This window comes from Cynocephalus volans, chromosome 12 (assembly GCF_027409185.1).
Source record: "Cynocephalus volans isolate mCynVol1 chromosome 12, mCynVol1.pri, whole genome shotgun sequence".
Taxonomy (NCBI): domain Eukaryota; kingdom Metazoa; phylum Chordata; class Mammalia; order Dermoptera; family Cynocephalidae; genus Cynocephalus; species Cynocephalus volans.
The window spans coordinates 7276920-7291289 of record NC_084471.1 but is presented as its reverse complement, the minus strand read 5'-3'; the positions used below and the strand labels follow the sequence as shown (position 1 = coordinate 7291289).

General features: G+C 40.8%; 1 protein-coding gene across 1 annotated transcript in view; it reads right to left on the bottom strand.

Annotated features, from left to right (window-relative positions):
- EFCAB6 (EF-hand calcium binding domain 6) overlaps positions 1 to 14370 on the bottom strand; it is a 256909-nt gene that overhangs the window by 67512 nt on the left and 175027 nt on the right. The window contains exon 20 of the mRNA XM_063076100.1: positions 9137 to 9255. Within this exon, the coding sequence (XP_062932170.1) occupies positions 9137 to 9255 (119 nt within the window). The remainder of the gene's footprint in view (positions 1 to 9136; positions 9256 to 14370) is intronic.

The following is a 14370-nucleotide window of genomic DNA, read 5'->3' as shown; positions in this document are numbered from 1 at the left end:
GGGGGGCCACCGCCATGTGATCCAGTAGCAGGTAGGCTTTACCGCCACCACCCGGCTCCATCCCAACCTGGCCCAGCGTGCATGGAGCAGGGAGATGTCCAGCAGGGGAAGGTGAAGCTCCGCAGAGACCACACACTCTATGGTGCCTCCGCACATCCCAGCAGCCTGGCCCAGCGTGCACAGAGCAGGGAGACGTCCAGCAAGGGAGGTGGAAGCTTGGCAGAGACCACACACCCTGTGGTACCGCCCCGTGACCCAGCAGCCTGGTTGAGTCCAAGCTGACCAGAGAGGTGGCTCCCCAGAGAGGCCCAAGACCCAAGGCAACCACACATGCAGGGCACTAGTGGCCAACTGAGCAGTCACTGAGGTAGCCGTACCAAATTGGCAACCCCAGCAATATCTTAGTCAGACAATAGTGTCAGACCTGTGGACTGTGAAACACCCTGCCACAATGAATAAACATCAAAGAAAAGATACCAGAAATATGAAAAATCAAGAAAGTACACCACCAAAGGATAATAACTCTCAAGCTCTAGATCTTATAGAACAAGAAGCCCTTGAAATGACTGACAAGGAATTTCGAGTGATAATTCTAAGGAAACTGAATGAGATACAAGAAAACTCAGCTAGACAACATGATGAAATGAGGAAAAGTATACAGGACCTGAAAGAAGAAATGCACAAGGAAATCAATGCCCTGAAAAAAAATGTAGCAGAGCTTGCCAACTGAAGAATGCATTCAGCAAAATAAAAAACACAATGGAGAGTATAACCAGCAGGCTTGCTGAAATTAAAGAGAGAACCTCGGAACTTGAAGATGGGCTGTTTCAAATAACACAGGCAGACGAAAGAAAAGAAAAGAAAGAAAGAAAGAAAGAAAGAAAGAAAGAAAGAAAGAAAGAAAGAAAGAAAGAAAGAAAGAGAAAAAAGAATCAAAGGCATTGAAGAAAATCTGAGAGCAATATCAGACAACCTTAAGCGCTCAAATATCCAAGTCATGGGTATTCCAGAAGGGGAGGAAAAAGGAGATTGCATTGAAAACATATTCAACAAAATAGTGATGGAAAACTTCCCAAGTACAGGAAAAATCACATATCTTCAGATTCAGGAAGCTCAAAGATTCCCAAACATATTCAACCCAAAAAGGTCTTCTCTAAGACATGTTATAGGCAAATTGGCAAAACTCAAAGACAAAGAGAATCTTAAAAGCTGCAAGAGAGAAGCGTCAAATCACCTATAAGGGAGCCCCAATCAGACTAACATCATATTTTTCATCACAAACCCTAAAAGCCAGAAAGGAATGGGATGATATATTCAAAATAATAAAAGACAGAGATTGCCAGCCAAGGACACTCTACCTGGAAAGGCTATCCTTCTGAAATGAAGGGCAAATAGTATATTTCTCAGACAAACAAAAACTGCGGGAGTTCACCACCACACGACCACCCTTACAAGAAATTCTCAAGGCAGTACTGGGAAATAACTACCACTGCCATAAAAACCCAAGAAAAATCAAAACCGACTAGTATAATAAAAATGGCATTCATGAAGAGAAAACAAACAAACAAAAAGGCTATCTACAACCCAAGGAACCAACAAATACAAAAAACAAACAGTAAATCAGAAAGCAAGGAACAAAAGACACAGAAGACAACGAAACAATAATCAATAAAATACTAGGAATAAATCAACACTTTTCAATAACAACTCTTGATGTAAAAGGCTTAAATTCCCCAATCAAAAGACAAAGACTGGCTGACTGGATTAAAAAGGAGGACCCAACTATATGCTGCCTTCAAGAGACCCACCTCGCCCATAGACTCACATAGACTAAGAGTGAAAGGATGGAAAAAGATTTACCATGCAAACAGAAAAGAAAAACGAGCTGGAGTAGCTATTCTTATATCTGATAAGATAGACTTTAAACTAAAAACCATAAAAAGAGACAATGAGGGACACTATGTAATGGTAAAAGGATTGATCCATCAAGAAGACATAACAATCATAAATATATATGCACCCAATATTAGAGCAGCCAGATTTATAAAACAAACACAATTAGACCTAAAGAAGGTAATAGACACTAATACCATAATAGCAGGGGACCTGAACACCCCACTGTCAATATTGGACAGATCATCTAGGCAAAGAATCAGCAGAGAAACACAAGATCTAAACAATACTCTAGACCAATTGGACTTGGCAGATATCTGCAGAATATTCCATCCAATGACCTCAGAATATTCATTCTTCTCATCAGCACATAGATCATTCTCCAGGATAGATCAAATGTTAGGTCACAAATCAAGTCTCAACAAATTAAAAAAAATTGGAATTATCCCATTTATTGTTTCAGACCACAATGGATTAAAATTAGAAATAAATAACAAATGAAATTCTGGAAACAATACAAACACATGGAAATTAAATAGCATTCTACTTAACGACATATGGGTCCAAGAAGAAATCAAGCAGGAAATCAAAAAATTTCTTGAAACTAATAAAAATAATGATACATCATACCAAAACCTGTGGGATACTGCAAAAGCAGTATTAAGGGGAAATTTATCACATTAAATGCTCACTTTAGAAGAATGAAAAGATGGCAAGTGAACAACCTAACACTTCACCTTAGAGATCTAGAAAAACAAGAACAATTCAAACCTAAAGTTAGCAGATGGAAAGAAATCATTAAGATCAGAACAGAACTTAATGATATTGAAACCCAAAAAGCAATACAAAAGGTCAATGAATCAAAAAGTTGTTTTTTTGAAAAGATAAATAAAATTGACAAACCATTAGCATGGCTAACCAAAAAAAAGAAGAGAGAAGATTCAAATAACAAAAATTAGAAATGAAAAAGGTGATATTACAGCTGATTCATCTGAAATACAAGAAATCATTCAGGACTACTATAGACAACTCTATGCCAAAAAACTTGAAAATCAGGAGGAAACGAATAAATTTCTGGACACACAAGCTCCCAAAACTGAGCCATGAAGACATAGAAATTCTGAACAGACCAATAACAATAAAGGAGATTGAAGCTGTTATTAGAATGCTCCCAACAAAGAAAAGCCCAGGACCAGATGAATTTACAGCAGAATTTTACCAAACATTCAAAGAGGAATTGACACCAATTCTTTTTTTTTTTTTTTTTTTTTGTCGTTTTTTCGTGACCGGCACTCAGCCAGTGAGTGCACTGGTCAGTCCTATATAGGATCCGAACCCGCGGCGGGAGCGTTGCCACGCTCCCAGCGCAGCACTCTAGCAAGTGCGCCATGGGCTCGGCCCTTGACACCAATTCTTTACAAACTATTCCAAAAGATTGAAACAGACGCAAATCTCCCAAACTCATTCTATGAAGCAAACATCATCCTGATACCAAAACCAGGTAAAGATATAACCAAAAGAGAAAACTACAGGCCGATATCCTTGATGAATATAGATGCAAAAATCCTCACTAAAATACTAGCAAACAGAATACAGCAACACATACGTAAAATTATTCACCACGATCAAGTGGGATTCATCCCAGGGATGCAAGCTTGGTTCAACATATGCAAATCAATAAATGTGATACACCCTATTAATAAAATCAAACACAAGGATCATATGATCATCTCTATAGATGCTTAAAAAGCATTTGATAAAATTCAACACTCGTTCATGATACTCTCTACAAGTTAGGTATAGATGGAAAGTATCTCAACATAATTAAAGCCATATATGATAAACCCACTGCCAATATCATCTTGAATGGGGAAAAGCTCAAAGCTTTTCCTTTAAGAACAGGAACTAGACAAGGATGCCCACTCTCACCACTCCTATTCAACATAGTGTTGGAAGTACTAGCCAGAGCAATCAGAGAAGAGAAGGAAATAAAGGGCATCCAGATTGGAAAAGATGAAGTCAAACTGTCCCTGTTTGGAGATGACATGATCCTATATCTCGAACAGCCTAAAGCCTCTACAAAAAAACTCTTGGAGTTGATAAATGATTTCAGCACAGTAGCAGGATACAAAATCAACACACAAAAATCAGTAGCATTTCTATTCTCCAATAGTGAACATGCAGAAAGAGAAATCAAGAAAGCCTGCCCATTTACAATAGTCACCCCCCCAAAAAAAAATACTTAGGAATTGAGTTAACCAAGGATGTGAAAAATCTCTATAATGAGAACTATAAACCACTGCTGAGAGAAATTAGAGAGGACATAAGAAGGTGGAAAGATATCCCATGCTCTTGGATTGGAAGAATTAACATAGTGAAAATGTCCATACTACCCAAAGTCATATACAAATTCAATGCAATCCCCATCAAAATTCCAATGACATTTTTCTCAGAAATGGAAAGAACTATCCAGACATTTATACGGAATAACAAAAGACCATGTATAGCCAAAGCAACGCTGAGCAAAAAAAATAAAGCTGGAGGCATAACACTACCTGGCTTTAAACTATACTACAAAGCTATAATAACCAAATCAACATAGTACTGGCATAAAAATAGACACACTGATCAATGGAATAGAATAGAGAATCCAGAAATCAACCCACACACCTACAGCCATCTGATCTTTGACAAAGGCACTAAGCCTATACACTGGGGAAGAGACTGCCTCTTCAGCTAATGGTGCTGAGAGAACTGGATATCAATATGCAGGAGAATGAAACTAGAACCACACCTTTCACCATACACTAAAGTTAACTAAAAATGGATTAAAGAATTAAATATACACCCTGAAACAATAAAACTTCTTAAAGAAAACATAGGAGAAACACTTCAGGAAGTAGGACTGGACATAGACTTCATGAATATGACCCACAAAGCACGAGCAACCAAAGAAAAAACAAATGGGATTATATCAAACTAAAGACCTTCTGCACAGCAAAGGATACATTTGACAGAGTTAAAAGACAACCAACAGAGTGGGAGAAAATATTTGCAAAATATACATCTGACAAAGGATTAATATCCAGAATATACAAGGAACTCAAGCAACTTTACAAGAAAAAAACAAGCAACTCAATTAAAAAATGGGCAAAAGAGCTAAACAGGCATTTCTCTAAGGAAGATATACGAATGGCCAACAGACATATGAAAAAATGCTCAACATCACTCAGCATCCGGGAAATGCAAATCAAAACTACACTGAGATACCATCTCACCCCAATTAGGATGGCTAAAATCCAAAAGACTCTGAATGATAAATGCTGGCGAGGCTGTGGAGAAAAAGGAACTCTCATACATTGTGGGTGGGACTGCAAAATGGTGCACCTCTATGGAAAATGGTACAGAGGCTCCTCAAACAATTGCAGATAGATCTACCATATGGCCCAGCTATCCCACTGCTGGGAATATACCCAGAGGAATGGAAATCATCAAGTCGAAGGTATACCTGTTCCCCAATGTTCATCGCAGCACTCTTTACAATAGCCAAGAGTTGGAACCAGCCCAAATGTCCATCATCAGATGAGTGGATACAGAAAATGTGGTACATCTACACAATGGAATACTACTCTGCTATAGAAAAGAATGAAATACTGCCATTTGCAACAACATGGATGGACCTAGAGAGAATTATATTAAGTGAAACAAGTCAGGCACAGAAAGAGAAATACCCCATGTTCTCACTTTTTGGTTGGAGCTAAAAATAAATAAATAAATTCATAGATAAACACACACACACACAACAAAAAAAACAAACCGGGGGGTGGGGGAGGAAGACATAACAACTGCTATTCCTTGAAGTTGATACGACAAGCGAACAGAAAGGACATTGTTGGGAGGGAGGGGGGAGAGGGCGGTGGGAAGGAGGTTTCAGTAGGGGCATAATAAACAACCACATTGTATATCGACAAAATAAAATAAAATTTAAAAAATATTGGAAAAAAAAACCAACAGCAGCTATCAAAATCCTGAATTAAAACCAGCTTAATTTGATTTTCAAAATATAGATATAGCATAAAACACTTTTTAGCAAGTGGTTTATCTAATGAAATAAAATCAAAGTAGTAGGTGCCATAATTTGCAAAGCTTACTAGTAGCTTCTTTGTTGAGCTCAGAGTGAATGAAACACATGGCCACTGATAGAATCATGAAGGGAATATACGTACTGACTGAAAGAGGTAATTTCTAGAACTGAAAAAGGAATTCACTGAGTAAAGAGAGAGAACAGAGAAATTCTCACGCCAAGAATTGGACTTTTGTACAGCCTCAAATTTATTTCTCTAGCAAACAAGATTTGTTGTTACTCCCGTACCTCTCCACTTCTTAATAAACTAATTTTTTTATGTGAACATAAATCACGTTAAAATAACTCAGCATAAAAGCTCAGTTGAAAGGGCCCAGATCTCCAAGGCCTTTGTCAATCCCCTCAGGGACACTGCATGTATTTCCAAGTATTTCTCTTCTTAAGACCACACGAGCAGCTTACGGGCACGAGCTCTGTATTATTTATTTGTCTTGGTCATCCCCAGCCCATCAAAGACAGACCCCTGGGGTAGGCTGGAGAGGAGGAGCTCTGTAAACGTTTGCTGAATGAACACACGGGGAGAGGGTTTAAGTTTAACAAGCAGTTACTGAGTGCCAGGCACCATCTAGCACTTTACATATATTCCTTTTTAAAAAATGTATTTATTATTAGCATATTCATTATTACAAATCGTGATTTTTCTTTATGCCCCTTACCTGACCTGTCGCTCCCCAAACCCCCTCCCTCTCTCCCCCCACCTCTAGTATCCTTAGGTCTGTTCTCTCCTTCTGGAAGTTCAACGTGTTGTTGTGGCCCTTCCTCCCTCTCTCCGTCCCTCCCTCACTTCCTCCCTCCCTCCCTTTCCTTCCTAGCACCCCGTTCTGAGTGAGAACATGTGGTATTTCTCTTTCCTTGTCTGGTTTATTTCACTTAACATAATTTTCTCCAGACTCATCCGTGTTGCTGCAAATGGCAGCATTTCACTCCTTTTTTATGGCTGCGTACTATTCCACTGTGTGTATATACCACCTCTTCCTTATCCAGCCATCCATCGATAGACATTTAGCTTGGTTCCATATTTTGGCTACTGGAAATAGAGCTGCTGTGTGATCCAGCAATCCCACTGCTGGGTATACATCCAAAGGAATGGAAATCATCATGTCGAAGGGACACCTGCACTCCCATGTTCATTGCACGTCTTCCTTAACCAGTTCTCACAGCATCCCCAGGGGACAGGCAGGATTAGTCCTGTTCTGCAGATGAGGAGAGTGAGACACAGAGAAGGTAAGTAACTTGGCAGAAGCCACACAGCCCATGTGGCTGGCTGCAGAGTTGTCACTCTTGACCACTCACTGTCCACCGCATAAGGTCAACTAAACAATAGTGGACAAAATTCTGACCACAAGTAGTTTTCACCACAGCATAAAAATCCACACATTTCATAATAACATTCATAAATGCACGAAGAAACTTCAGCCAAAAGCAACAGCGAGTGTCCACCTCCAGTGACAATGGGAACCGTCCACACCGAGGAAGAGGACACGTGCTCTCTTTCCACACAGGAGAGCACTCGAGGGGGACACTGCCTCCGGCGGCTCTCATCACCCAGTGCAGGGGCTCATCCTGCCCACCTGACGGGGGCGGCAGCCTCCCAATGCCATGCCCCCTCACCCAACCCTCCCCTGAGCAGTTCCTGACTCATCTTCCAAAGCCACAGCTTTGTTCATGTCACAGCCCCACTCAAATTTCATTGTTCCTGAATGCCTGGTTACTAATGCCTGAAAGAGAGGACCTCAGTGAGGTGATCACCTTCCCCTCCTTTCTGGCCCTGGGAGCCCCATGCCATATCGGATGGGCGCCTCATTGAGGCCCATAGACAGGACAGTCTCCCTACTCAGAATGTCCTCCTTGTCTATCTTGACCCCCTGAAATGCTATCTCAGCATTGCTTGTACTGTGACAGCTTCCAGACCCTCCACAGCCCCTGGCGCTCCTGCTTTTGACCTCAAGTCACTTGACTTGCTCTCTGCTCTGGCATTTAGCACAGCCAGCGTGGCACTCCAGCTATGTGTTGAAGCTTTTGTGCCCCGATGGCTCGCCAAGGACAGGGACCCCATAGACATCTTTGGATCCTCCACAAAGGTCTACAGAGTGGGAGGCCCGCACATGTGCCTGCTGCACAAAGTCCTTTTTATTACTCAGTTGGAACTACTAATGTAATCTACAGAAAAAGAAAATGAATAGCGAGTCTAAATTAAATTGGCCCTGTGTTGGAACTGATCTTAAAAAAAATAAGGATTTTGTAAGAACCTCAAGTTGCTTTTCTAAATTAGACACAAAACAACCCACCTAATTCTAAACTTGGCCAACATTTCAGCCTTCTACTTTGAACAGATGAAAAGCTAAAAAATTACATGAACTGTTCCATGAGCTGCCTCCCGATGGCCGCATAACACTGGTATCATGTCCCAGGGGAGCGCAAGTGGCAACTTCATGTAATGAAACAGAAAGTAATTCAAAGACGGATCTGGAACTTGGAAATACACCATATCGTTAGTGCGCCTTGAAACTTAGACATCTACACGGGGAATATCATAACTGGGGGCCTGAATCAAAAACGCCTGAAAGTAAAACAAATTTTGAAAAATGGAACCAACATTAGATACTATTTTCAGTTTAAGAGACCCTTGGGAAACTACTCTCAGTTGCCAAAAGTTTGGTTATTTTCTTCTAACAAATTACTTATCTATAAAACAGTTGTGCAACATTGATTTCCATCTCTAGGCAAGGGGGAGAAACTATTTTTCCTTTCCCCATTGCACATCTGTCTGTGCAGCACGTTGCATTAGAGTTAAGTCTTTGGAGAGTGACTTATTTCTCTGTAACAGTAAGAGTATGGGTTTGAACTCCCGGGTCCTTGGACATGCAAACCTCTCACGTCCAGTACTGGTGAGGGTTTACCCTGGTTCTCCTGTTCTTGAAGACAAGCCCGTCTGCCAAGAATGCTTTCTTTGGGGAATGAGGAACAAAGACACAGGACACAGAACAGGTACAACCAGAAGACCCCCACCACCTTACCCTGCAGTGGTTATGGAAGATCTGTGCTGAGCTTGCTGGAGGAGCAAGTGATCCCAAGGCCATCAGGATGGAAAACACTTACCTTGTCCAAAGCTTTTCAAATTCTCTGGGTGTCAGGGGAATATCAAAACCATACAGAGCGTTCTTTATATCCCGTCGTCGAAGAATGCCATTGCCCTCATTATCAGTTTCTATAAAATTCTGCAAGATTAGAAGATAGTATTTGGTATCATATAAAATGGGTTTATGACAGCATAAAGGATTTTCAGCAGTCGATATCTGGAACAATTCCAGTCATTTCTCTCCCCACCCACCTGCTTAGTTAGCTTTTTATCTAAATTCCAGATATACTCATAGTTACTGTAAAGGTGATGGAGGAAAACGGGACCAGCATCGTGTATGGGAAGGGGGTTACTTCTGGGTAAATGGGTGGTCGCAGGTGTGTGGCCTAGATTCTCCTGACCAACAACTTGACCCACAAACTATTAGAAATAAGGATCAATCAGATCCTGGGAAATGAGATTGAGGATTATCATCTCAACCAAGCAGTGGTTTTGCTCCTCTGGCTGTCAGAGGGGGAAATAAAGGACATTAGACTCCCTTGATGAAACATCAAAGCCAGATTTCAAGACCTAAATGTGAAAGTTGAAACTGTAAAGCTCCTGGAAGAGAAAATATCTCCATGACTTCAGGGGAGCACAGTGTTTCTCAAACAAGACTTACAGAGAAATGTTAATAAATTTGATTACATTAAAAAGAAGAACTTATATTCATCAATTCAGCTATTATGAAAAGACGATATGACATCATTTTAATGTCTCCGAGGGGTGCAAAAGGTATCTGGGGATTCGTCAGGCATTTCAGAGGACCGCAGACCAGAGTAACAGCTAACACACAGCACTCAGTGCTGTCTTAACTTGTTTGCAAGTAATAGCTCATTTAGCCCCCCTCCTAATGACACTCTGAGGTAGATGTAATGGGTACATCTACACAATCCTCTGCAAGCATTATACTTAATAGTGAAAGATCGAAACATTCCACCTAAAATCAGGAACAAGACAGGAATATCTCTGTCATCCTCTATTCAGCGTTGTACTGGGGGTTCTCAGCCAGTTCAGTTAAGCAAGAAAAAGGAATAAAAGGTATAACGATAAGACAGAAAGAAGTACAACGGTCATTATTCACAGATGACATGACTGTATATACATAAGGACACAAAGAATCCACAAAAAATTAAAAGAGGTGAATTTAGCAAGAAGCCTTGATTCTACATCAACAGGCAAAATAAATCACATTTTTATATATCAAGCACAGAAAGTAAAAATTTAAAAGATAACATTTACAGTAGCATCAAAAATAGAAAGTCCTAGGAATAAATCTATAAATGACATGTAAGACCTCTACACAGAAAAGTATAAAATCTTTTTGAAAGATATTAAAGATGGCTAAAATAAATGGAAATATACTGTGTTCATCAATTAGAAGGCTCAAGTAGTAAAGATGTCATTTCTCTCCAATAAACATCCCAGTAGGATTTTTTTTTCCTTTGTGAAGCTTGACAAACTGATTCAAAAACTCTTGAAGAACAAGGTAGCAGGAGTTGCCTATCAGCTAATTAAGACATCATTAAGTTACAGCACCTACAAAAATGTGGTATAGGTGCCAGGACAGACACACTGACCAATGGAACAGAATGCGGAGCCCAGAAACATCTGTGGGCAGGACAATGGGGGAAGGATGGACTTCACAATGACTGATTCTGGGACAACTGGACATCCACATGGAAGAAATGAAACTGGGTCCCTGCCTCAAAACATATATGAAACATCAAAGCGGGATTTCAAGACCTAAATGTGAAAGTTGAAATTGTAAAGCTCCTAGAAGAGAAAACATCTCTATGACTCCAGAGGGGGACAGGATTTTTCAAACAAGACTTACAGAGAAATGTTAATAAATTTGACTTCATTACAAAGAAGAACTTATATTCATCAAAAGAGAGCATATAAAAAGGGTGAAAACACAGAACGCAAACTGGGAGAAGATATTTGCATCTTCCATCACTTACAGAAGAGTAGAATCTGATCATAGTGAGAGTTTCTATTGGCCAGCAAGAAAAAGATAATCCAGAAGGAAAACTGCAAAAAGTCTCAAGCACTTAACAAAAAGGGAAACCTCACTAATGAATAAACAAGTGAAAAGATCCTCAATCTCATTAATAACCAACAAGATGCTAATTACAACTGCAATGAGATACTATTACATATCCACTAGAGCAGAAAAATTGAACAGTTGGAGAGCGCCAAGTGCTACAGCAGTAAGGCTGAGTAGGTGTGCCAGGAACGATATGGCCCACAAAGCCCAGATATTCACTGTCTTGCTCTTTACAGAAAAAGTGTGCTGACTCCTGGTCTAAGATATCGACAGTATTCTTTTCCTTCTTCTAGTTGGGTTTACATGGTGACTACTTTAAATTTATTTAAGCTATACATATACATTTTATATGCTCCATAGTAGAGTCTCAACTTTAAAAACAATTAAGCTTTAAAAAAATTAAGTCTGGAGGATTTCAAAGCCCATTTAAAAATGTGTAGCAGGTCTGGCATGTAAGAAGCTTGGAAGTCACCACTCTGTCCTCTAAACAAATAAAAACCCGAACAAATTGAAAATCAACAACTCTTCTTAGATTGTGCCTTTGGTTGAACGTCCCCCCAAAACTTAATCCCCACTGTAACTGTCGAGGGTGGGAAATCCTATTATGGTAATTGAAAGGTGGGGCCTTGAAGAGGTGATTAGACTGTAGGACTGTGCAGTAGTGAATGGATTAAGAATGCTGGTCATGGGAATGGTTTTGGAGGGCTTTAAAAGAAGAGTGAATGAGGAGGTCAGTCTCTCTCTCTGCTCCACCATTTTTGCAACGTGATACCCTGCCATCACTGTTGCCACCACCAAGGCCAGCACCAGCTGTGTTCCCTGGACTTTGGAATTCCCAGCCTCAGACACTTTAAGCAATAAGTTTCATTTACTTACAAATTACCCAGTTCCATGTATTTTGTTATAAGAAACAGAAACGGACTAATATAGATTGTAAAAGAAGTGAGGTTATGGAGCAAACCACTGCCCCCAAAACTGGAGAGGCAGACAAGTGAATACAGACAATCACAACTTGTTAGAGCAGACATCCATGAACAGAAACCTCCACAAGAACCTATGCCAGGAGTGTGGACTGGAGCGCAGGGTGATGCAGCAGCAGTGGAGGACTGAGGAGACCTGAGAGGGGAGTGGCGTGGCCGAGCAGGTTCCCTGTTCCACCTGATGAGACTTTGCACCCTTTCTAGCTGGGAGACAAAGTCTTATTACAAACCTGGAGGAGGTGCCCCGTTGTACAGGCCTGAGTCCCATGGAGATCATGTGCCCCATGGCACCAGCGTGTGACCGAGCAGGTAGGTCTCACCATCGCTGGACCCCATCCCCAGCCCAGCTAAGGAGCACTGACCAGAAAGGTGCCCCGCTGGAGAGGCCCAAGATCTGCGGAGACCACGCACCCCATGGTGCCAGTGCACAACTGAGCAGGTAGGCCTTGCTGCTGCTGGACCCCATCCCCAGCCTGGCTGAGTGCATGCCAACCAGAGAGGTGCCCCACCAGAGAGGCCTGAGATCCTTGGAGACCATGTGCCCTGTGGTGCCAGCATGCAACCAGGCAGGTAGGCCTTGCCACTGCCAGACCCCATACCCAGCCTGGCTGAGTGCACGCTGACCAGAGAGGCGCCTCCCCAGAGAGGCCCAAGACCTGAGGAGACCATGCACCCGAGGTGCCAGCAGGTGACCTAGCAGACACTGAGGCAGCCACGCCAAATTGGCAGTCCCAGCAGCATCCTAACCAGACAATAGTGTCAAACCAGTGGACCGTGAAATCTCTTGCCACAATGACTAAACATCAAAAGAAAGAAAGAGGAAATATAAAAAATCAAGAAAGTACACCACCAAAGGGTAATAACTCTCAAGCTCTAGATCCTATAGAATGAGAAGCCCTTGAAATGTCTGACAAGGAATTTTGAGTGATAATTCTAAGGAAACTAAATGAGATACAAGAAAACTCAGCTAGATATCATGATGAAACGAGGAAAAGTATACGCCCCTGAAAGAAGAAATGTACAAGGAAATCAACACCCTGAAAAAGAATGTAGAAGAGTTGCCGAGCTGAAGAATTCATTTAATGAAATAAAAAACACAACAGAGAGTTTAACCAGCAGGCTTGCAGAAGCAGAAGAGAGAACTTCTGACCTTGAAGATGAGCTGTTTGAAATAACACAGGCAGACAAAAAAAGAAAAGAAAAGAAAAGAAAAGAAAAATGAATTAAAAACATTGAAGAAAATCTAAGAGAGATATCAGACAACCTTAAGTGCTCAAAGATCCAAGTCATGGGTATTCCAGAAGGAGAGGAAAAAGGAGATTGCATTGAAAACATATTCAACAAAATAGTGATGGAAAACTTCCCAGGTATAGGAAAAGACACAAATCTTCAGATTCAGGAAGCTCAAAGATCACCAACTGTATTCAACCCGAAAAGGTCTTCTCCAAGACATGTTATAGTCAAATTGGCAAAACTCAAAGACAAAGAGAGAATCTTAAAAGCTGCAAGAGAGAAGCGTCAAATCACCTATAAGGGAGCCCCAATCAGGCTAACATCAGACTTTTCATCACAAACCCTAAAAACCAGAAAGGAATGGGATGATATATTCAAAATACAAAAGACGGAGACTGCCATCCAATAATACTCTACCTGGAAAGGCTATCCTTCTGAAATGAAGGGCAAATAGTATATTTCTCAGACAGACAAAAGCTGCGGGAGTTCACCACCACATGACCACCCTTACAAGAAATTCTCAAGGCAGTACTGGGTTTGGTTCCTGAAAAATAACTACCACTGCCATAAAAACCCAAGAAAAATCAAAACCCACTGTTAAAATAAAAAATGCCAACAATGAAGAGAAAAAAAAAAGTTTATCTACAACCCAAGAAACCAACAAATACAGAAGACAAACAGTAAATCAGAAAGAAAGGAAAAAAAGACCCTTAAAACATCCAAACAAAAAATAAAACACTAGTAGTAAATCAACACTTTTCAATAACAACTCTTAATGTAAAATGCTTAAATTCCCGAATCAAGAGACACAGACTGGCTGACTGGATTACAAAGGAGGACCCAACTTTACACTGCCTTCAAGAGACCCACCTCACTTTTAAAGACTCACATAGACTAAGAGTGAAAGGATGGAAAAGATTTACCATGCAAACAGAAATGAAAAACGAGCTGG